At 34.0% G+C, this 23,555-nt stretch overlaps 3 protein-coding genes across 5 annotated transcripts; all 3 read right to left on the bottom strand.

Annotated features, from left to right (window-relative positions):
• Window positions 1-451: 451 nt before the first annotated feature.
• LOC130817593 (probable bifunctional methylthioribulose-1-phosphate dehydratase/enolase-phosphatase E1 1) lies at window positions 452-13,726 on the bottom strand. Of its 2 annotated transcripts, none has more exons than XM_057683389.1 (12): window positions 13,162-13,726; window positions 12,339-12,475; window positions 11,786-11,881; window positions 10,434-10,553; window positions 10,039-10,128; window positions 2,949-3,122; window positions 2,626-2,781; window positions 2,238-2,387; window positions 2,067-2,180; window positions 1,311-1,420; window positions 985-1,103; window positions 452-894 (listed from the first exon to the last, which is right to left on the bottom strand). In XM_057683389.1, exons 1-12 carry the CDS (start codon window positions 13,406-13,408, stop codon window positions 803-805), a joined length of 1,605 nt encoding a protein of 534 aa, XP_057539372.1. In that variant the 5' UTR covers window positions 13,409-13,726; the 3' UTR covers window positions 452-802. The 2 variants fall into 2 exon arrangements, with proteins under 2 accessions (XP_057539372.1, XP_057539373.1); XM_057683390.1 differs by having other exon boundaries at window positions 2,067-2,168.
• Window positions 13,727-14,935: 1,209 nt separating this feature from the next.
• On the bottom strand, window positions 14,936-16,273 carry LOC130818015 (protein RALF-like 4). The gene is made up of 2 exons (XM_057684033.1): window positions 15,951-16,273; window positions 14,936-15,282 (listed from the first exon to the last, which is right to left on the bottom strand). Exons 1-2 carry the CDS (start codon window positions 16,169-16,171, stop codon window positions 15,135-15,137), a joined length of 369 nt encoding a protein of 122 aa, XP_057540016.1. The 5' UTR covers window positions 16,172-16,273; the 3' UTR covers window positions 14,936-15,134.
• Window positions 16,274-18,274: 2,001 nt separating this feature from the next.
• Window positions 18,275-22,396, bottom strand: LOC130817985 (protein DETOXIFICATION 18-like). 2 transcript variants are annotated; one of them, XM_057683994.1, is made up of 7 exons: window positions 21,886-22,396; window positions 20,593-21,137; window positions 19,938-20,024; window positions 19,709-19,765; window positions 19,372-19,610; window positions 18,992-19,110; window positions 18,275-18,620 (listed from the first exon to the last, which is right to left on the bottom strand). In XM_057683994.1, the coding sequence occupies exons 1-7, from the start codon at window positions 22,138-22,140 to the stop codon at window positions 18,489-18,491; spliced, it is 1,434 nt and encodes a 477-aa protein (XP_057539977.1). In that variant the 5' UTR covers window positions 22,141-22,396; the 3' UTR covers window positions 18,275-18,488. The 2 variants fall into 2 exon arrangements, with proteins under 2 accessions (XP_057539977.1, XP_057539978.1); XM_057683995.1 differs by having other exon boundaries at window positions 18,275-18,562.
• Window positions 22,397-23,555: the final 1,159 nt, after the last annotated feature.

Here is a 23,555-nt window from a genome sequence, read left to right as displayed (position 1 = left end):
TTCTTATTTCAGCTGATCTTAAACGAGACGGCCTCATAATAAGACCGTTAATTTGGGCCGGCTCAATTCGCGCGTGTAATAACTTGGGTATTTTTTTCATTTTTTGAGCATTTTTCCATTTTGATCTTAAAGGTATCAATTTTCAAATTTGATACCTTTAAGGTCAAAATTGAAAAATGCCCAAAAAATTAAAATGTTGTTACACGCGCATGAAATGGGCGGCCCACACTTCGTCTTAACTTGCGACGGTCTCGTTCAAGTTTTTGTGTTCTTATTTTGGTCTTCACGATGGGCTATTCTATACCCATGGGCCACGGTCCATGCTCTTCTATATATGACGGTTTAATTTTATGGAAATTATACCACTAATTTCTTTAATTTTTGTCCACATTTTGTCTCACTTTTATTACCATCCACACAACTACACAAACAAAATCACAAGGGCTACGAATTATGTAATAATAGGCTGTTTTCATCACCCTGTATATCCTACCTAGAGTTCTAATCAACCCTTAATCATCCAAAATGCAACACACATGACAAAATATGTTATTTACTCAAGTATTGAATTCTCAAGGACGAGAAAAAATGTAGACGCGAATTTGACATTGATGCTTTGGCTAAAGCTAAGATAGATTAGTATAGCATGCATAATGCAACTTTCGTAGTCGGATGCATTCTCACTGATTCTCATCCTCGTTCGAGTTTTAAACGAGATGGAAGTACAATGAGATTAGTAGCACATATTATTGTAAAAGGAGACTGACAGTTTCGGAAGCACAAGATCACAGAAGTTGAAGCATTATATTTCTGAAAATGAATTCACTGTCTTGAAACCATGATTCTCCGGAAGAGGTCCGTTTCCAGGCCGCACTGAAACTATTACGTCAAGCCCTGAGACGATAAGTTTTGAACAGAATTTAGGAAAAAACCGAAAAGCATAAGATGACACAGAATTTAGAAATCTGAAGTACGAGCAATTACCAGCTGCTTTTGCAGCCGTGGCTTCCTGATACACATCCGTTACGAATAGTATCTCAGACGGATCATCTACCCCCAGTGACTGAGATATCTCTACATAACTGCGTGTTTCTCGCTTGTTTCTGTAACATAAGAACACAAAGTACAGATAAAGGAAGTTTTGCGATTACATTGATGATACTTCACGAAAGCTAAAAACGTTTGAAGTGGGTCTAAATAACTAACTCCCGGAAATATGAAAAACATTTCCCATCCACGAAACTTACTTAAATGGAATTTCACCAGCCGTAAGCTTGGCATAATTCAGTTACAAAAACATTAGAACTCACCCAACTGCTGTATCGAAAAACCCGGACAAATATTTCCTCAGATCACCATATTTGGTGTTTCCAAAAATAAGCCTTTGTGCAAGTCGACTGCCGCTGGAGTAGATATAAACCTAGAGCAAAAGCATCGAGATGAATAAATAGAAGTTCCTTGTCACAAGTGCAAAACATCGAGATGCATGAATCACACTAAAGGTGTTCAAAACAGACCCGATGAACCGAAATTCATCCGACCTTGAAACCGAACCAATTTGACCCGACGTAAAAATGAATTTACAAATATATAAAAACCAATGAGGACACAAAACCGATTTTGAACCAACCCTAAACACTTGATTCGAAATCAACCCGATGACCCGAATGAGCACCTCTAGATCAGACCAACACATACAGTAACATTGTTTACAAGCATAACCAACAGAAAGACATCTATTTCTAGTCATGAGTTCTAGTTGTGCATAAAAGATGTTTCCTTGTGAAGAACTAACAAGTGAAAGCCGATCCAGTATAGTTTATAACGAAGTCTCGATTTTGACAGACGGTAAAATGATAACGATTTATTCAATAACATTTCATTACATCAATGCCATTAAATGGCTCCCAAAGGGTTTGCGGAGTCCGATGTTCACAACCTTAACCCTGTTAGTGATAACAAAGAGGTTGTTTCCATTAGACCCTTAGTAGTAAACGTCATCCGAATGTAAAGGCCCTGACATAAGATGCGTAGAACAAGAAACATAATGAATAGAAAGAACCAACTTTTATGCCTGAAGCATGCCATCTCTCCAAAGCTTCTGGTACATCCTCAAAGACTACACCCTCAAGTTCATTATTTTGGAATCCTGTTCTCCATATATGACCCTGTGTGAAAAGCTATCATCAGTAGTCAGGCAGCAGCTAAAGATGTTAGATTATTTTTCATCTACTCACCTGCAGCTGCTTCAATGCAGTAATTTTCCGGTCAGCTTGGATCATAGCTTCTATGTTAGCAACCAAAGCCGCAATGACCTCCTCTCTACCCTCATCAGCGGAAGGAACGGGAACAGCACCAAGAACACCACTGTCAAGATCCTCTTGAATCTGAAAAAAGAATCATGTAGTAATGAAACATGCAGCAAAAAGAATCCTCGAACAATGACCTCCCTTACTATAAAAAATAGAGTTCTTGATGATGATTACAAACAAATTACAGCAACATCAGGTTGCATCATATTTTCACATTGACACTTGATAGTGATCCAGACAATAAGAAATGACGTAGCAACTTGAGCAATGTATCACTGACACCGTATATTAAGAAGAGAAAGTGTGGTCTTACTTGAGCACGCAGTAGCTTAATATCATCTTGTGTTTCTTCAGTATCGTAAGTAGAGCTTAAATGTCTACCAACATTGACACGAGCATATGGAAACAGAACATCAGTAACAAAAGATATTGGCGTCGTGGTTCCTTCAATGTCAAGAACAACGCAACGCTGCATAAAGAAATTGAACAAGGAAAAAAAATGAGCCTACTAAATCAACCACTTCCTCCTATCTACACATCAAAATTACATATTTATCAAATCAGATCTTAAGTTACTCAATGCAAAATAAACAGTTACAAACTTTTTTTACGACAGAAAATGATCATATATCTTACTTGCACCGACTCCCCGGGAGTAGAAATCCCAGCCTTAGCAGATACAGCTCTGCTTTCACCACTTCTCGGAATTCCTTGAATGGTCTTAATAGGGCCATGAGTAGGAGTTGACCAGTCCAGACCCATTTGATAGAGTTTGAGTGCAGCATCAAATAAATAGTGGTAACATTCAGCCTGGAAAGTTCACAATATAAACGAAAGTTGAGAAACAGAAAACTCAATGATATCCACCAAGAATAGGAACTAATTAATCACGATAAATCTTGAAAAAAGAGCAAAAGAAATAACATATTTTCGCTTTTATGAGGCAAACATAAAGTGTTGCGTAAAAAAAAAAACATCTCGATATGAATATGACTGTGCTATGGCCAGCTATATTCCACATACAGAAATATTTTCTTAGGGTTCAATATTCCTTATTCCAGTTGTTAAAATTGAGTGGAAATGAAACTTCTTGAATCTCGAGAATCATACCCATCACTTTCGGCAGCAGTAATAGAGACCTATGGGAGTAAAATTTGTTAATGCTCATGTTCGACTTGATTAGGATGTAGTAATATATATCAAAAGTTGCAAAAGTGCATCAAAAAAATGATACACCAAGAGGCATGTGAAATAAATTCCAACGTCAAAAGCTCAGCAAACCCTGAAATTAGCTTTAGCAGCGCAAACAGTACAAACCAGGCTGGGTGAAACACATTTTGGCTAGCATTATTATATGATTTGCATTTGTATTGCGTATGGAGCAATGGACTGAAAAAAACTGCAAAACTTAGAGTAATGTTGTTCAAAAAAATTTCAGGCTTTGTGCTGCTGAATTTGCTTGCATTATCAGTCATGATTCATACTATATTATCGACTCCTTGATTAATATTTATGACAAAGAGTCCCAACATATTTAGCATCTTTGAAACTCCTAGTAGTGTCACATAAAAGACTGATTCTGCCATTGTTGTGAATATTAGAAGAATACAGAAATATAAATGAGACTAAAATGAAATTGTAGAGTTTATTGATATGATAGGAGGAAACAAGATACACAAGTTTTCAAGAGGCTTACACTCTCCCAAAACATGAGTATAAAACTCATTAAATGTGTATACAAAATATCTGATGTCTTTCTCTACTTCCACATCCTTTATTTATACTGATTTCTCTAACTAACTACTCATATTAAAATACTCATAATACCCTTATATCCAATATATCACATAAAGATGGCAAAGTTGGTCTTTTTACAATAAAACTCAATAAGAACAATATCTTTTTAGTTAATGACAAATTTTGGAGTTGTATTATTCTAACAGGCACGAACGCGCAAGATACCAAATCATTCTAGTCCAAACAAGAAATAAGGCTACAGATGGAACTCAGGAGTCACGCCACCACTTCAAAGTATCTATGGTTTCTGAAAAAATGATCGCCAATAACGTTACGATGCTAAGAACAAACAACAACGAACAAACAAAGTTTGACAATGTAACTAAAAAAAAGGACACAAAGATTTAAGGAGGTTCACCCAATGATGGCTACGTCCTCCGTGGTGTGTAGTTTCTGTTTATATTCTATCAAAAAAAATACAAACAACACTTCAATATGAAGAATTACAGTTGAGATAGAGATAACAAACAAGAAAGGCTATGTGTTTGGCTTAGGGGTTGTGTTTTATGTATTTGATGTGTGAGTATGAGAGCCCTATTTATAGTACTAGATACATGAAGATGAATGGCTCACATAAATACATAGTTAATATTGAATAATGAATACTATGAAATAACTCTGAGAACTTGGAAGGTCAAAAAACAGCATCCCACGCATATCAGAGAGACTGCTCGACTGAACAGAGAGCTCGCTCGGGTCGAGCGAGAAGCATGCACCTTCTGGATACATTCTGTCTGACTGCTCGACCAAACAAAGAGACTTGCTCGGTCGAGCGGAGAGCTCGCTCGGTCGAGCGGACAGGTCGAGCGACCATACAGATCCTACTGTCAGAATTCTGATCGTGCTTTCATTAACCAAGACCCTTCTTCTTCTTCATTAATCTTCATTAACACACATAATTCACCATGAATACTCCACACATAATTACACCCATTTAGTTACCACCATCCAAGAGTCACACTCATGAATTCAATCCTTTAATGTGCACTCAAGTCACACACTACCATTCATAACAATATCCACCTTGACTTGAGTTCACCCAAGTCAAAACATTCATCAATCCACTTCATAAAAACATACACACCTCAAAATGCCCAAGAGGGCATTATATCAAGCAAGGAGCTAAACCTACCAAGTCAACACATAATTCAAACTTGGTAGTAGGTAATGACTTTGTCATCATGTCGGCCGGATTTTCCGTAGTGTCAATCTTCTTCAATAACACCCTTTTGTGCTCAACTTCATCCCGGATAAAGTTATACTTAATATCAATGTGCTTGGACCTTCTATGAAATGTGTTTTGATTCCTAGCCAAATGAATTGCACTTTGACTATCACAATGCACACTTACTTCACACACCTTATTGCATATTTCACCAACAAGACCTTTAAGCCATTTTGCTTCCTTGAATGACTCGGCCACGGCTATGTACTCCGCTTCGGTTGTAGAAAGTGCAACCACATCTTGCAAAGATGATTGCCAACTAATCGTCGAACCACCCAAAGTAAACACAAACCCACTCGTGGACTTTCTATTATCTAGATCACCACCATAATCCGAGTCACAAAACCCGGTTAGCTCACTTGAATTTTTCCCATACATGAGACAAACATTTGAAGTATCTTTCAAATACCTCAATAACCATTTTAGTGCCCAATGTCCCTTCCCCGGATTAGACATATATCTACTCACCAAACTCACCGCATGAGCAATGTCGGGCCTAGAACATACCATAGCATACATAACGCTACCAACGACACTAGTATATGGAATTCTTACCATTTGCTCTTCTTCCGCCTTTGTTTGTGGACACAAATTCTTGGACAATTTGAAATGTGAAGCAAGAGGAGTAGACACACCTTTAGCATCATCCATAGAGAAACGTTGCACAACTTTCTCAATGTACTTCCTTTGACTAAGGTATAAGACACCCTTAGCCCGATCTCTCAAAATCTCCATCCCAAGAATCTTCTTGGCTTCACCAAGATCTTTCATATCAAATTCACTTGCAAGCAACTCTTTCAAGTTCTCCACCTTAAACAAAGAACTACATGCTACAAGCATGTCATCAACATATAAGAGCAAATATAATAAAGAACCATCTTCAAACTTCTTAAAATAGACACAACTATCATAAGAACTTCTAATAAAATCATGTGAAATCATAAAGGAATCAAACCTTTTGTACCATTGCCTTGGAGATTGCTTCAACCCATACAATGACCTCTTTAATCTACACACATGATTCTCCTTACCGGCTACCTCAAAACCTTCCGGTTGTTTCATATATATTTCTTCTTCAAGCTCACCGTGAAGAAAAAGCCGTCTTTACATCCAATTGATGTAATTCCAAATCCTCCATCGCCACCAAAGCAAGCAATGCCCTTATAGAAGAGTGTTTCATCACCGGTGAGAAAACCTCATGAAAATCAACACCCTCAATTTGAGAGTATCCCTTTGCAACTACCCTTGCTTTGTAGATGGGAGGAATATCACTAGAAAGACCCTCCTTCCTCTTGAATATCCACTTGCACCCCACAATCTTCTTTTTCTTTGGTGCAACAACGATATCCCAAGTTCCATTCTCTGCAAGAGATTCCATCTCTTGCTTCATAGCAATCAACCACTTGCTTGAGTCATTTGAGGCCATAGCCTCCTTGTACGTACTTGGTTCATTCAACCCTTCGACTTCGCTAGCAATGTTGAGAGCGTAAACAACATAATCACACTCTTCAATATACCTCCTTGGAGCCACGATCTTCCTTCTTTGCCTAGTTGTGGACAAAGGAGGAGACCTTTGTTGAACATCATCTTCTTTCTCATCATCAATATTGGAAGATTCAACCTCCACTTGTGCATCATTATTTACATCATTATCAAAAGGTTTTTCAACATTAGATACAAGCATACTATTTTCATCAAAAACGTCTCTAGAAACAATTATTTTCTTTGAATCATTACACCATACCCTATACCCTTTTACACCCACTCCATATCCCACAACTTTTACACCCACTCCATATCCCACAAAAATGCCTTTTCTAGCCCTTGGTTCTAACTTACCCTCATTTACATGAATATAAGCTGGACAACCAAAGATCCTAAGACTAGAATAGTTTACTGGAGTGTTGTACCACACCTCTTGTGGCGACTTGAACTTCAAGGCGGTATTAGGTGAACGGTTGATCAAATAACATGCCGTAGCCACCGCTTCGGCCCAAAATTGCTTCCCCAAATTAACTTGTTTTAGCATGCATCTAGCCCTTTCTAACAATGTTTTATTCATCCTCTCCGCTACACCATTTTGTTGAGGACATCCTGCACAAGTTCTATGTCTAACAATACCTTCATTAGAACAATATTTGAGAAATTTACTATCAACAAATTCAAGACCATTGTCGGTTCTTAAGGTCTTGATGCTCCTACCGGTTTTCTTTTCAATCATCTTCTTCCATTAAGGGAGGGCATTCGAGAAGGCCCCCACAAATCGGAATGGACATAATCTAAAATTCCCTTAGTGTTGTGAATGGCGGGTTTAAAACTAACTCTCTTGTGTTTCCCATAAACACAATGTTCACAAAAACCAAGGTTCCCAAATTTCTTCCCATCAAATAAACCTTGTTTAGAGAGTTCAAACATACCTCTTTCGCCCATGTGACCAAGCCTCAAATGCCAAAGTTTGGTGTCTTGATCGGACATTGTGCTTGTGGATACATTTGCCGAGCCAAGAATGGTTGAACCTTGAAGAGCATACAAACTCCCATTCAACTTCCCCTTCATCACCACTAGTGAGCCCTTGGCAACCTTCATAACTCCACCTTCACAAGTGATTTTACACCCGATTTTATCAAGAGTACCCAAAGATAATAGATTCTTTTTCAACCCCGGGACATACCTCACATCGGTTAAGGTCCTCACAATCCCATCAAACATTTTTATTCTAATGCTCCCAATCCCAACAACCTTACATGTAGTGTTGTTTCCCATGGTAACGTTTCCCCCATCAACACTTTCATAAGTTTGGAAGAAAGTTTTGTTGGGAGTCATGTGGAATGTGCACCCCGAATCAAGAATCCACTCATCATTATCTTTGTACCCATGTGTGGCAACTAAAACATCACCATCATCACTATCATTCACATAACTAGCATTAGCATTGCTAGTTCCTTCCCTAGCCTCTTCCTCAAGCTTTTTCTTTAACTTCCAACAATCCTTCTTGATGTGGCCCTTAAGCTTGCAATAGTTACAAGTTTTATTTTTATTTGGCCTCACGGACTTGGACCTCCCTTTACCCTTGTTTCCACTCCCACTAGTGGAACCTTTCTCTTGTGACCTCCCCCTTACAAACAAACCATCACTGGCATTGCTTGGTGACTTTTGTGACAATTGTGTATCAATGAGGTCCCTTTGTGTTAAGGCACTCTTTACATCATCACTACTCAAATTATCTCTACCATAAAGTAGAGTTTCTCTAAAATTTCTATAAGAGGGGGGGTAAAGAACATAAAAGGTAAATTGCCAAGTCTTCATCATCAAGCTTGACATCAATGTTTTGTAAATCCATAACAATGGAACAAAACTCATCTAAGTGAGGTTTTAAAGGTTTACCTTCCTCCAAGCGTAAGTCGTAGAGTCTACTCTTCAAGAGTAGCCTATTGGTAACACTCTTGGCCATATAGAGTGATTCCAATTTCTCCCATATACTCTTGGTTGTTATTTCTTTAACAAACTCTCTTAGAACATCATTGGAAAGGCATAATTGAATTGCCGATAATGCCTTAGTGTCTATCTCTTCCCATCTCGATGTGGTCGTTCCTTCCGGCATATTATCTACACCATCAATGGCCTTGTGCACACCATTTTGAATCAAAATGGCTCTCATTTTGACTTGCCATAAGCCAAAGTTTACATTCCTATCAAACTTATCAATGTCGAGCTTCATTGTAGTCATGATTTTCAAGTAATAATTTCTTAAAACACCGCAAAAACAACTTGGCTCTAATACCAATTGAAAAATGATCGCCAATAACGTTACGATGCTAAGAACAAACAACAACGAACAAACAAAGTTTGACAATGTAACTAAAAAAAAGGACACAAAGATTTAAGGAGGTTCACCCAATGATGGCTACGTCCTCCGTGGTGTGTAGTTTCTGTTTATATTCTATCAAAAAAAAATACAAACAACACTTCAATATGAAGAATTACAGTTGAGATAGAGATAACAAACAAGAAAGGCTATGTGTTTGGCTTAGGGGTTGTGTTTTATGTATTTGATGTGTGAGTATGAGAGCCCTATTTATAGTACTAGATACATGAAGATGAATGGCTCACATAAATACATAGTTAATATTGAATAATGAATACTATGAAATAACTCTAGGAACTTGGAAGGTCAAAAAACAGCATCCCACGCATATCAGAGAGACTGCTCGACTGAACAAAGAGCTCACTCGGGTCGAGCGGCTCGGTCGAGCGAGAAGCAGGCACCTTCTGGATACATTCTGTCTGACTGCTCGACCAAATAAAGAGACTTGCTCGGTCGAGCGGAGCTCGCTCAGTCGAGCGGACAGGTCGAGCGACCATACAGATCCTACTGTCAGAATTATGATCGTGCTTTCATTAACCAAGACCATTCTTCTTCTTCATTAATCTTCATTAACACACATAATTCACCATGAATACTCCACACATAATTACACCCATTTAGTTACCACCATCCAAGAGTCACACTCATGAATTCAATCCTTTAATGTGCACTCAAGTCACACACTACCATTCATAACAGTTTCCATCATCTACTTTGTAAGAGCTATGATATTTGTACTTGAAAATTAGAGGCAAAATACTTTAGAGTAAAAAAACAAAGAGTTGTTATACAACAGTTATAGATCAAATTGGAGATAATAAGTCCGCCAGAAACCTAACCTGGGTCTTGGCACTAATCCAAGAGTCGCCCCATACATAGATTCCATGGTTTCGAACAAGTACAGCTGTAGCGTTGGGATATGCTTCAATCTGAAATTGAATGATATTTGACTGATTAAGAACCATATTTGCAGATTATGCAGCCTAGAGTTCAATTTTAAAGTTACTTACACTATACACTAAAAGGGTCAATATTCTCTTTTCCAAAGTGAGAGAAAGTGTATAATTATTAAAAGGTAAAACAAATGTTTTTTTAGTAGGCCTCACAGAAGGGCGTAAATCTGACAGGAATACTATACCAGTTTGATCCATTTGACCGCCATTCAAAAGCTGTAAATTAAAAATAAATTATCCACCGTCCCAATTTTTTGTTAGCAGTGATCATTGTAACTTACAGCAGCAGCTAGCGCGTCTGTGAGATCTCGCTCATGAGCAGAATTTTCTATGATTGGAACAACAAGCTCATCATAATAGCCATGCCCTTGAATACCTTTGATCATTTCCATATGGGTGATCTATCAAAATAAAAATTTAAAAAAAAAGTAAGAGGTTTAACCACAAAAGTAAATTTTCATAAGTTACAATCCGAAAAATAGCTCAACAACCAGGCAACAGATAGAAGAATCAGTGTCTATTGGAAATGAAACATGTATAAGAAATGAAATGAAATAAAAAAGAGAATATACAGAGGACACTCTTGGAAAAAACACTTTCAAGTTCCATATGATTAAAATATCATGCAAGTACTATAGTCACCTTGACCAGGTTTCACCGTAATTTCAAGTAGATAAGAAGATAAAGTCAACATCTAAGAGCATGTGATCAAAAGGGGGCATAACATGTTTCTGTAGTCTCCATACACAAGCCACCATCAGAAACTATCTATATCAAATCTTTTAACTAGAAAGAATAACTGATTCTTCAAACTAATGTGCATCGTAATGGTCCTCCATCCCGGAAGATGTTTTTGTCTTCATTAATTTCTACTACACTCAATAGTCAACATCACCTCTAAAGTAGTAATCAATGATAATTACAATTTGTGAAGGAAAAAAATATTTTGGTGTGTGCAAGCCATAGTGAAAAAAGAAGGCTGCACCGCATCGCATAGGCCGTGTTGTAAGGTTTTCAAAAAAAACTCAAAACCGATATTTCCCGCGTTATAAAGGGGTAAAAATACCGCTTTAGGGGCTGTTTTGAAGGATATCTCATGTTTCGGCTGATATTAGGCGTTACGATAACAGCATCACTCCAGTTACCACATAGTTGTGGTGTTATAGTGATCTTGATGGTTAGCCGCATTTTTGCACAATCAAGCATCACCGTAGACAATGACATGGGACTTTTTTACAAATTTAAACATAAAAATATTTCTATAACCATAAATTATATTTCCTACCAAAAAAGCCGCTAAAAAGCTAACAAGTCATATAAACTTTAAAGAAAATACTATATGGTGCTCATTTAAATGCGTCCCAGAAATTCTGATCCACTCATCCCTCGAAAGGCCTATAATATCACAAAAGTACTAGAGTAAATGACTATTGATTGCAGAATATCTAGGTCATTTTCCGAGTTCTTGTGGCCGTTAAACTACACAAATGAATAAACAGTTATAGTCAACCTTTCATCACTGTTATCTTATACACCACTGGCAATACTAAAGAGAAAGGAAATCATTGAAAAGATTGAAAAACTATCAAAGTAGATGCAGAAATGTTGTACATCAATAAGTGGAAAAACTAACCCGAAATTCTTTTGATGTAGGATTCATCATGGTTACTAAGCAACTTTCCATCCCATGGCTGTGTATGACAGCTCCAGCATTACGCATATGGTATGCCTGCAATGGGCAGAGGCTTTACATCATAAGATTTTTCTCATTTGTTACATTTGAATATCAAAATAAAGTTCCAACAGAAGAATTCACTTGTAGCATAAAGTACAACTCTCGAGCACAACAATATCATCGTTAGCTTTTGCCTAACTGTTTTTCTAGCCTTCTAGGTATTTACAAGATGAACCGTTCGGAAGAATAGATGCTCCAACTAGTCATGGTAAGACCAGCCACATAATTACTAACCAAATACTATAGCAATGAAAAGACAATAGAAAGCTTTTCACACTCAATTATAACTCAAATGCTCCGGACTCTGAAAATTCGAATAGACTGAAGCAGCAAATCTCTAGTTGTTTTATGAAGAGTACATCGGCAGCCAAAAAACTAAAACCTTAAAACAAATCTAACTCGTCTAAGTACAAACCATATCATGAACTCAATGATATAGGGAACAGATTACCTTCATAAACAAAGGAGCACAATCGGAACATTTAGGTGCCTTATGGGGGTAAGGTTTGGGACTGGGCGTCCAAATTATGGACCCGTCTGAAGAAAGTATATACATATCCTCTGGAAGCATTCTTTCCTTCTGGACTCCTATTCACAAACACAAACTAAAACTGATCACAAGCAACACAACAAAATCTCTACAAAACTAAAAAATTGATTCCTAACAAAAAAGGAAGAACAAGCTGAATTGACCATTGGTCGAAGTATCGAACACAAAAAACAAAGCATGAAGCAATAGATACTGGGTTGTTGACTATGACTACTATCTAAATAAAAACATAGCGTACCCACATCATGAATTGATTCCTAACAAAAAAAAAGTAAAAAAAATTGGAAGAACAAGCAGAATTCACCATTGATTGAAGCACAAAAACAAAAACCCTAAAGCTTTCATACTTCTACAATCAAACACTTGCACAACACTAAACACCAACATCTGAACTAAAACAAAGAGTACCCACATCATAAATTTGAAGAACAAGCAAAATTGAGAATTAATTGAAGCACAAAAGGCATAAAAAATTCAAAGCATAAAATTTTCATAGTTCAAACTACAATCAAACATTTGCACAACATTAACCACTAACATCTAGACCAAAAAAAAATAGTACCCAAATCAAAAATTACCCAATTTGATCAACCCGACAGTTGCAAAACCTAAACCATATCATTTGATGAATCAAAAATCCAACCCAAATCACAAAATCACACGAATGAATCAATAAAACAAAGAAAACAAAACATTCTCAGAAAAAAAGAGTACGAAATCAAACCAGAAGGAGACATGATAATGAGTTGCTCGGGTTTAGGAATGGAATCATCATGAACTTTGATAGTAATGCTGCCACCAGTACCACCAACCCAACCAAGATGATAAAATTGACGACAAAGTTCAGTGATTAAAGACTTTGCTTCTTGAACCGGCTTGCTTTCTAGGTATGCTTGGGTTGTCGTAGACGCCATTTTCAGGCCGTTTGATGGGAGTAATGATGCTACAGCTGCGGCTGATGCAAGCGCCATTGTTAATTTCTCCTAATCCTTATATAAAACCACCCACTAGAAGGAGGAATCAGTTGATTTTTCAGTTTTTCAACGAGGTTTTTGATTTATTATTGTTTACTATTTGAAAATATAAAATCTTGTGATGATCAACAAATTTCCAAGGGCCTCTCTTCAAAGATTTTCAGGCTCAACAATACAAAAAAAAATTTAAAAATTGACGACGCGCGTTTGACTCTATTTGTAGTTTGTGTTATAACCTATTGAAGTTGGTGTTATAATTTATTAAAGTTGGTATTATAACCTATCAAAATTAGTATTTAGATTTGGTGTTATAACTTATGAAAGTTAGTATTATAACCTATTTGGAGATAATAACTTTAATAGGTTATAATACCTAACTCTAATATGTTATAATACTAACTTCAATAGGTTATGACACCAATTTCAAATAGAATTACACAACGTGCATTAATCTAGTAATTGTCTTTTATTAATAATGGACCGACCCATTTGAAACGCGTCTTTTATAAAGACAATCTCAAATAAAAATTTGTGTTATTTATTTATTTATTTTCTTTGTTAAAAAAAATGCTCCATTGAAATTAAGGACTATGTATTATTCCTCTTAGGCTTGGGGCTGAGGCACATGTGGTTCCAAGAAAGTTAGGGTGTGTCTTGTGTGAATAACGAGGACAAACTCTAGGGAAGGCATCTTGACTACAACTTAATATTTGATCCCAATTAAAATTAACTCGAAAATCGATTTGGTTAATCCGAAAATTCTATCAATTATTACTGTAATTTCAATAAACTATATCAACTATTTTTTTGAGTGGGTGCTCACGTTGAGACATCCTCAAAATATTCAATTTATATTTTTATAATTTGTAGTTAATTTGACTATTTAATTCATATATAAAATACATATAATGTTAAGATTGTTTTATACAATAACTTATGAGTCATGTGTGTGAATTGTGATTGAGGTAATATTTATTGATGATCTCTCAATTTTTATACTCCCTGCTATTCATAGAGAATAAGACATTTTCTTATTGGACCAATTCACTGAAAATGTCTCATTTTTATTTTTGTTATTTTTTTTTACCCTTTTACTCTTACTACAACAACACAATAACACATAAATATGAATGTCCTTTATGGAAAAAGAGTATTTTTCACTTACTTTTAAGTGGTCCCCCACCCCTTCTTGGTTTTGATGCAAAATCCAAATATCGCATTCTCCATGAATAGGAGGGAGTATATCTATAGTTGTGTCATTAATTTTGTTATATTCATTATCATTACTATGAGTAGTTTGATAACAATGGAACACCCTTAAGGAAATACATAAATCTATAAACAAATGAAATCACCAATAGTAATCATAAACACAATTACAAGCAGATAAGCTCAATTTTGAAGAACGCAAATAAAATATGGTTCCTAAACCCTCAATTAAGTATTTTTAATGAAAAAAGAGATTAATAATATGTACATCATATTTATTATGCACTCGGTATACGCAGTATTTCCAAGCAACGAGAGAAAAATGTCCAAATATATAAATGTTTTTCATTCTTGGTACATAAGAGTACAAAATAACATATCAATATTGTAAAAAGAGGAAATTAAAACATATAGAATAGAATATATTAAAACATACAATAAAAGGTAAAAAAGTCATAATTATAACGTACAAATCATGTGGTATAACAAGTTATTACATTAGTAAAGGAGAAAATTAGCCGAGGTTCCTGGCGCAATGGGTGATGTAAGTGCAACCTCTATTGTAAGGGTTTGCCCTAGCATTTGAGTTGCAATTGTAGTAAGATCGCCCTCTCCTGTTGCATGGTACATTGTTCTTCTTCAATGCATCATAGCTTATGTACCTACATATATCCATGCACATATATTTATATGAGACACTACATAAAAACTTTGTTTTTTAAATACTATTGTTTAAGTATTCATTATTATCCATATGTGAGTTGTCCTGTATTAGATAAAACGATAGATATACCATTTTATACACTTGAGGAGTAACTCCTCCTACTACAAATTGGTTTAAGTATTGAACTTTCTTTGAGTTTCTTTGTGGTTCACGTTTTCTCTTCCTTGTTTGGGTTGCCCAGACTCATTTTCTAAATTCGAATATGGTATCAGAGCCCGATTTGTTGTTGAGAGGTGTTGTATTACCCACATATGAGATGATATATATAACTATCTTATATCTTATTTTATATTTATATTAGTCTTATTTAGAATTAGAGGTAAAAATAAGAAAGATAAATCTATAAGAATCAAAAAGTGTAAATCCACATTCAAGATTGCTACAAACGAAATTACATGTATGAGCGGTGGTAGACCTATCTTATGACATGGTAGGTCTGCGACTCCATTATTATTCTAAAATAATTTTAAAATTTGTAAAAAGAAATAAAAATTTATATTAATATACACATTTATTTGATTATGAGACCCTATCAAAAAAATTTTTTGGTCCGCCGCTATTATGTGCCATGCACGTACGTAGAATAAAAGACATCAAACATAATACCTTCTCCTACGAGCCAACTGACGACGACCAAATTCAGAGTCTTCTTCGTCCTCATCACCTATACAATCTCCTACACTTCCATTACATGTACGAATCATGGGAAAATCTCCATCACCATCAATCAACAATGGAGATATTCCCCATGTCGATTCATCCAACGACATCGAATTAGAAACCATCACCACAGCCATAAGAACAAATATCCATAATTTTGAAGCCATGCAAAAAGATGATTAACTTAGTTAATCTCCAAATTAAAAGGATATATTTCTTAAACAAAAATGCAAAAAAAATTGAAAAAGAGAGAGAAGTGGTAATTATAGATAATTCTTTTTTAAGGGTGTTTGGTTTTTTTTAAAAAAAAAAAAAAAACTTTTCTTGTCATTTATGATGTGCATTTTAACGTAATTTTCGTACAATTATGGTTGTATTGTTTTTATTTTCACATATATTTAAAGAATTAGACTTGCCTAAATATAGCTATTGTTGATGTTTTAGTTTTGTTTGGATAATTTATGTACAAATATGTTTTTCATAATTGATTGATTATTATAGTTAACAATTTGTGTTTGTAAAAATAAATAATATTATAATAATATGTATGTGCATTGTGTAACGTGTGAGTAGTATTAACTATTAAGTCAAAGTCAGAGTCATCAAAACTTCATTTATGGATTTAGAGCACTATTTTAAAGTGGATTGAGAGCCACAAAAATTAAGAAGAGAGCTTGCTGAGTGAATATCCACTAGAAATTCTTCCGGTTCGGGAGCGAGATTAGTGAGAAATTCTTTCTTGTAATGTTTTGTATCGAAGGATCAATCACTACAATAAATTTAACTTTTTGCGATATTGGATTTAGTGGCATTAGAAAAATGCCACTGATTTATATTTTTAGTATAATAATTGTTGGTTTTTATTTTAAATTTCACTATTAAGTGATTTAGTTATACTTTATTTGGTCTTTAGTGACATATGTAATTGTTTCTATAGTCTATAGTAACATTTGTGAGAAATGTCACTAAATCCTATGTTGCGAAAAACTTTAGTGTGATTTTTTGTTATGCTACTAAAGGGTCTAATAATTGTCACAAAATCTACTATATACACTATTAGAAATTTAAAATAGTGACATTTAAATTAAATGTTGCTAAATATATCCCACTAAAAGAAAATTATGTTGTAGTGAATTAATACAATTTGTGAATGAGATTAGTCAGAAATTCATTTAACAAATAAAAATGAGTGTGTTCATCTTTTGTTTCTCCATCTTCAATACTTTGTTTCTTGTTCATGTACACTTTTTATCACGCTTTGTTATACACATCTAAGCATTGTTTCATGAAGCATTTTGTTACTTTTAATTGTTCATGTACTGAAATAATTTGCCAAGATTGATACGATGTTAAGAAATTTGATGAACGATAACAATTTGAATGAACTAACAATCGTTTGATAAAATAAAATTTGCAAAATGACACAATGATTTAAGGAGGTTCACCCAATGATGGCTGCATCCTCCGTGGTGTGTAGTTTCTTGTTTATATTATTTCAATGGAGTAAAACACTCTTACAAATGAAGTATTACAATTGAGTAAAAGATAAAACAAAAGACTATGTGTTTGGTTTAGGGGTTGTGTTTGATAATGTCTTAGATGAGTATGAAAGCTCTCTATTTATAGTATTAAGTACATTCAATGATAATTACTCACTTAATACATGCTTAATGTTGAATAATGAATGAGTTGAAACAGCTCCAAGGACTTGAAAAGACAAAAACAGCATCCTAAGCGCATTAGAGGAACCGCTCAACCAGAACAGAGAGCTCGCTCGGTCGAGCGGGCTACAGACAGCTACTGGATACATTCTGTTTGTTCGCTCGACTCACCCAGGAGCTCGCTCGGTCGAGCGACCTTCAAAGTGCCTTCTGACAGTGTTTGCTCGACCAAACATAGCAAAGATTATTCAAGAAAAACTTTTACACTTCTTCATTAAACATCATCAAGACCCATAACTCCCATGATTACTCCAAGTATTAAATCACACATTAAACACCATAAACATTAAGTTACCAACTTAAACACCCACATTAACATACTCATAGGATTCCATCCCAAGAGACACATAAATATACACATCAAATGTGCACTCAAGTTACACCATTCACAACATGTACACTTTCTTTTTCATGCTAACTTTGGTAACCTGTTCAGATTTACAAAGCATTTTATCACTTTTATTGATAGAATTACACTAAACAAACATCAAAATCGAGTTGTGTATACTGTATTCACAAGGATCACGATAATAAATCAAAATTCAAAGCTTCCTAAATTTTCGTATCTCACTCATATTTGTTCATTGAACCATTAGTTGTCAAATACAATGACAGTGTATTTCTACACAAAAATGTGCGTGTTTCTAATAGAGCTAAATAATCAGAGATTGTGCAATATATGCAATTGAAAATGATGCATTTTTTTCATCTTAATTGCAGTAAATTGTTTTGTTTGTCATGGTCTATTCCTAGCTTACAATGATCAAACAAGAACAAGAGTTTCATCGTCATGAGTACGAGACATCCCAAGTGTTGTCCATTTTTGTAGACGAGTAACTAGAAAAAGTGAACCAGATTGAGCAGTAAGGCCACATACTAAGCCAATCCAAAGACCCTACAATTAATTTGCCACAAGAAACCATAATATCAAATAGGGTTTAGTATATATCTCTTTGATTTTGCTACATTGTAGAATTTAAAGTGAAAGTTTTTTCCTGTATTGTGTAGCAAAATCAAAGGGATATATTATTAATTCAGCGCGTTTATACGAGATTTTTTCATTGTGAGATGAGTTCATACAAACAGCCCAATAAAAGTTCTTTTTAAAAAAAATAATTAAGTAGTGAAAAACTTTTTTTTTTAGATTTCTTTTAAATTACAACTGTCTTACAATAAAATGATTTTAATAAAGAATTTGTTTAATTAAGGTAAATATTGTTACATGAGAAATGTAGATTAGCTTGATGAATTAACCAAATTAATTACCTTGGCATAGAAATGATACTTGAAGGCAAGTAAACATGCAATTGGCATACCAATGAGGTAAAATGTACCCAAATTTATGTACATGGCTAAGTGTTGCCAACCACATCCCCTGCATACACCTAATTATATGACAAGAAAAACAACACAACTTCAAAGTCATAATAAAGGACAACATTCTTATTTTGCCAAAACTTTTCGCTTAATCTCAAGTATCCTTGTCAAAATCTTGATACGCAGACATGGATATAATGTAACTCTTTATTTTATTCAAAAATTCAAGTCGAATGTTTAGACATTGTCAATAAACCAACTCAAATTTTGTTAAGTATGAAAATTTTAAAACCATACGTCAAAAACTAATTCAACCAAAAGGTTATTACCTGATAAAATGCCTTGGATAGAGTCAAAGAATATAGAAAGGCAAAGCAAAGGAGTCATGGAAGCATATAATTTGATAATTGTGTGACTATCACTAAACAAGCCTGCCCAAATGTTATGGCCTAAGCTTAGACCAAGAAGAACAAGAGCAGCTAGCAGAATTGATAGTTTTAGTGATACATTCATTGCTTGCTTTGCTTGATTTGATTTCCCTGCTCCAAGCTCATTTGAAACTCTTGTGCTATCATTTTTTATGAAATTTTTTCATCAATAATAACTCCAAAACATATATTGATTAGTCAAAGATTAATTATAATTAATTAATTAATTAATTAATACCTTGCTGCAGCACTTAATCCGTAAGTAAACATGTATGCAATCGCTTCTGTATTAACACTGTTTAAAGGAAAAAGTATGATTAATGACACGATTCAAATGATTTCAATCTAAAGAGAATAAGGAGTTCCGATCAGGTATACACCATTTTATTTAAAAATAAAATCCATCAAATTAAAAGTGGATATAAGTCATGATTTGAATAAATGTAATAGAAAGTGAATATTCTTACCAAATTGCAATGAGAGAAGTTGTGGTTTCTGAATTGGGCAAAAGACCAGCCAACAACACTAATATCTCAAAAGCCCAGTACTCCAGACTGGTGAAACAAAACAAACACCACATTGTTCAGTTATATTTAGTTGCACTTGTCACAAATTTAAGGGATGTTTGGTTTGGGAAAACATTTTTTTTTGTTGAAATATAATTAAGAGTGTTTCGCAAAATAATTTATTGGTCAATTTTAGCTTATATTGATACAAATAGAGTGTTAAGTGGTCAAATTATTCAACGATGCTAATATTTGGTAAATTAGCTGGTTGAAACAACTTATTTTATAAATAAACTATTTTAGTACAAGCTGCTTATAACAACGGGTTCAAAATCAGCTAATCAAATCAGCTTCTGTAATGAGTTATTAGCTATCAGTCGTTTGCCAAACACCCACGTTCTCTTTTGTTTTGGTAAGTGCATAGTATTAAGGGTTAAGTATCTCATTGCTTAGGATATACAGAGCTCATTAATAATTACGGGTATTTTGAATCAATGAGCAAGAGAGTATTATTTATAAATTTTCCAAAAATTTTATTTTCACAAAGCATATTTTCCGTCAAACCAAACACCCAGAACAGAAATAACAATAGGATGGACAAGTAAAGTATACTAACCAAACCATAGCAGCAGAAGGCAAAGCCAACTTCAGATTGACAGAAACATAATGTAATGCTTGTATAGATAATCCACCCCAAGTAAGTTCAAACTTATTATTACACTTAACATAAACCATCAAAATCAAAATAGATACCCAAAATGAAATGGAAGTACCCAAAGCAGCTCCTTTAAAACCAAGGGTAGTACAATGAACCAAGAAATAAGTAAGCCCACAATGGAAAACTAAAGGCACAAAGGAGAATAAAACCAAGGGAAAAACCACTGATTGTGTCTGAAGGAACCTTAAAATGTTATGTAAAATGCCATATGCAAATATTCCTGGTATCAAAAATCTCATATAAATTGCACTTTCTTTTGAAATATCAGGATGTTGATGGAGTAGGATTAAAATCGGTTCAGTAAACCACCATAGAATGGATATGATTATGGAGAATATTATTGAAACAATACATGATGCTTGGAGATATATCCCTAGAACTTCATATAGTTTTGCACCATATCCTTGCCCACATAATGTCTCTAATGCTCCACTTAGCCCAATCTACAATATATATATATACACAATTTGACAAATGTTAATGGAGATTAATATTACTCTTTCTTTTTTTCTATATGTTCTACTCAAATTGTAGAATTTACTAATTTTAGTGTCAAACTTTAACTATGATTTCTCATTAATCTAAAAAAAAAATATATTCACGTGCGATCTTGATAAATTTTATGACAAACATTTATATTAATTAATAAAATTTTATAACAAACATTTGTATTAGTTAGTATATATGTATAGTTTACGTGCATACTTTTCATATTTAAACTTTAAAGGCCTTCTTTATATATTATCATCACCTTTGGGTACACTTTTTAACATGTTAGATGATAGAATATAAGTAGTACAACATATATTGTAGCTTGAAGTGCTTAACCACTAACTTAACTTAATTTTTTGGTTGAATTGATTTTTTGACGTTGTAACACAAATTCATGCATGTTAAAATATATAATATATCATGAGCTTTAATAGTCAGTTTAAGCTTTTGGTTTAGTTGGTTTTAATGTGACATCAGAGCTAACGTGTCAAAATATATGAGTTCAAATCTCATTCATCCATCTGATAAATAGAATTAAAATTCAACCATAACCTATAATTCACTTCTGAATATTCCTTACCACAAGTCCAAAACAAAACAAGAATATCATCAAATGACTTCCAATTAAGCATATAATAATAAATAAACATGATTTAACGTGTTATTTTTAGTAGGGCATGCGGGGTGATAAAAACTAACCATAAAAGCAAAACCAGTAACAGTAGCCCAAGAATTAGCAAGAGTAGAAGCAGCAAGCTGTAAAGGACCAAGATGACCAGCAAACATAACAGAAACGAGCGGAATCATATAATAAAAAACATTGGTTAAAATCATTGGCAACGAGAATATTATTTGAGATTTTGCTTCTTTTTCATCCACCCATTTTTGTTGATCTCTTTGATGTTCCTCGTCTACCAAAAGATGTGTCGTCGTTGTTTCGTCGTTGTTACTCATTGTGTTGCGTCTGTTTTTGTGTTTAATTTGGTGTGTGTGGATCGAGGAAATTAATTAAACCACTGCAAGTAAATGAAAAATACAAGTCACCAATTAATATATGAATGAATGAATGAATGGGGCGTGTTAATTTGTTAGTTGTTGTAATGTTGTGTCATCACTTCACGGGTTTTAATTTCGTGCAACTACTTTTGTTTGACTCCAATTTTATTCAAATGATTAGGTTGATTTCGGGTTAAGTGTTTCGGGTCAGTTTGAAATCGGGTTTCGCATTCATTTTGTTTTTTACATAACTGTAAATAGAATTTGAAGTAGGGTCAAATCTATACGTGGTCAAATAAATTTTAGGTTATCGGATCTGTTTTGAACACATGTATCTCGATTTCATCATGAAACATGAATGTGAGTGTTAGGCCATGATAATTCGTCACATAATCTTCATTTCATGGGTCTATTCGTGTAGACGTAATCACGGGTATCTGTGGGCTTGGGCCCACAAATTCACGGATAATGAGCATTGGCTTGCATACCCATCAAGCATTATATACAAGTTTACAATTCACTATTTTAGCGATGTAAGATTTTTCTCACATATAAAGTATGTCTAACAATTAGAATTTTAATATCTTAAATATAAATTTTAATATTTAAAATCACGTATTAGATATTAATTAAACAATTAAATATAAATATATTAGGTACCTAAATGGGGGTTTTAATTGATTTAGTTGAAATATTAATCTAAACTGGAATTTTGTTGCGGTGAGACCATACAGAATTTGTGTTTAATTTTTGACCAAGTTTTGAATTTGAGGTTTGAGATTTGGGTTTTAGATGTGTGATGGAGTTTATTTTTTATTATAAAGCACGATTTATAATTTTATATGTTTTTTGTGTGGTGTGCGAACAAAAGATACAATTTGGAATTCGTTGAATATTGGATTCTAGGGATTTTATTCTAGTCCTTTTGGTTTTATTTACAATATTTTAATACTTGCTTTTTTTTTTTTTATCATACTATTACTTATTATATTATTGAAATTTTTTTAAATAAGTAATATGTTCTTTAAGGAAAAAATTGACTAATTATTTAAGAACCAAATACCAACTTCATGTTTTTTAAAAAAGTTATAAAATAGCTTAATAACATTGGATTAGTAATGTTAACTATTTCTAATCTATGTTCTTCCCTCTAATTGTAATCCCATAATTTAACTCTATCTTAAAAAAAAAAAAAAAAAAAAAAAAAAAAAAATCATTGTGTACCATCTTAAAAATTTCAAAAATAATATTTTGTTCATCAACAAACATGAAAAAAATTAGTTGACTTGGTATGTAAACTATTCATTATTAATAGACAAATAAAATATATTTGTTATTGATGATTAGGATCCCACTACTTTAGATCTATTAGT

Source organism: Amaranthus tricolor, chromosome 7 (genome assembly GCF_026212465.1).
Source record: "Amaranthus tricolor cultivar Red isolate AtriRed21 chromosome 7, ASM2621246v1, whole genome shotgun sequence".
NCBI classification, from domain to species: Eukaryota; Viridiplantae; Streptophyta; class Magnoliopsida; order Caryophyllales; family Amaranthaceae; genus Amaranthus; species Amaranthus tricolor.
Note: the sequence above shows the minus strand (reverse complement) of the source record. Positions and strands in the feature narration are given on the sequence as shown.

Coding starts and splice junctions, on each gene's coding strand:
- LOC130818015 (XM_057684033.1), bottom strand. CDS start 16,171: ATGGCTTCAAAATTATGGATATTTGTTCTTATGGCTGTGGTGATGGTT. Junction 15,283..15,950: donor CAGTTGGCTCGTAGGAGAAG/GTATTATGTTTG, acceptor GGATATATGTAG/GTACATAAGCTATGATGCAT.
- LOC130817593 (XM_057683389.1), bottom strand. CDS start 13,408: ATGGCGCTTGCATCAGCCGCAGCTGTAGCATCATTACTCCCATCAAAC. Junction 11,882..12,338: donor GTGCTCCTTTGTTTATGAAG/GTAATCTGTTCC, acceptor TGCCCATTGCAG/GCATACCATATGCGTAATGC. Junction 2,388..2,625: donor TTAAGCTACTGCGTGCTCAA/GTAAGACCACAC, acceptor TTCTTTTTTCAG/ATTCAAGAGGATCTTGACAG.
- LOC130817985 (XM_057683994.1), bottom strand. CDS start 22,140: ATGAGTAACAACGACGAAACAACGACGACACATCTTTTGGTAGACGAG. Junction 21,138..21,885: donor TTACTGGTTTTGCTTTTATG/GTTAGTTTTTAT, acceptor TATATATTGTAG/ATTGGGCTAAGTGGAGCATT. Junction 19,611..19,708: donor GGATTAAGTGCTGCAGCAAG/GTATTAATTAAT, acceptor AAAAAATGATAG/CACAAGAGTTTCAAATGAGC.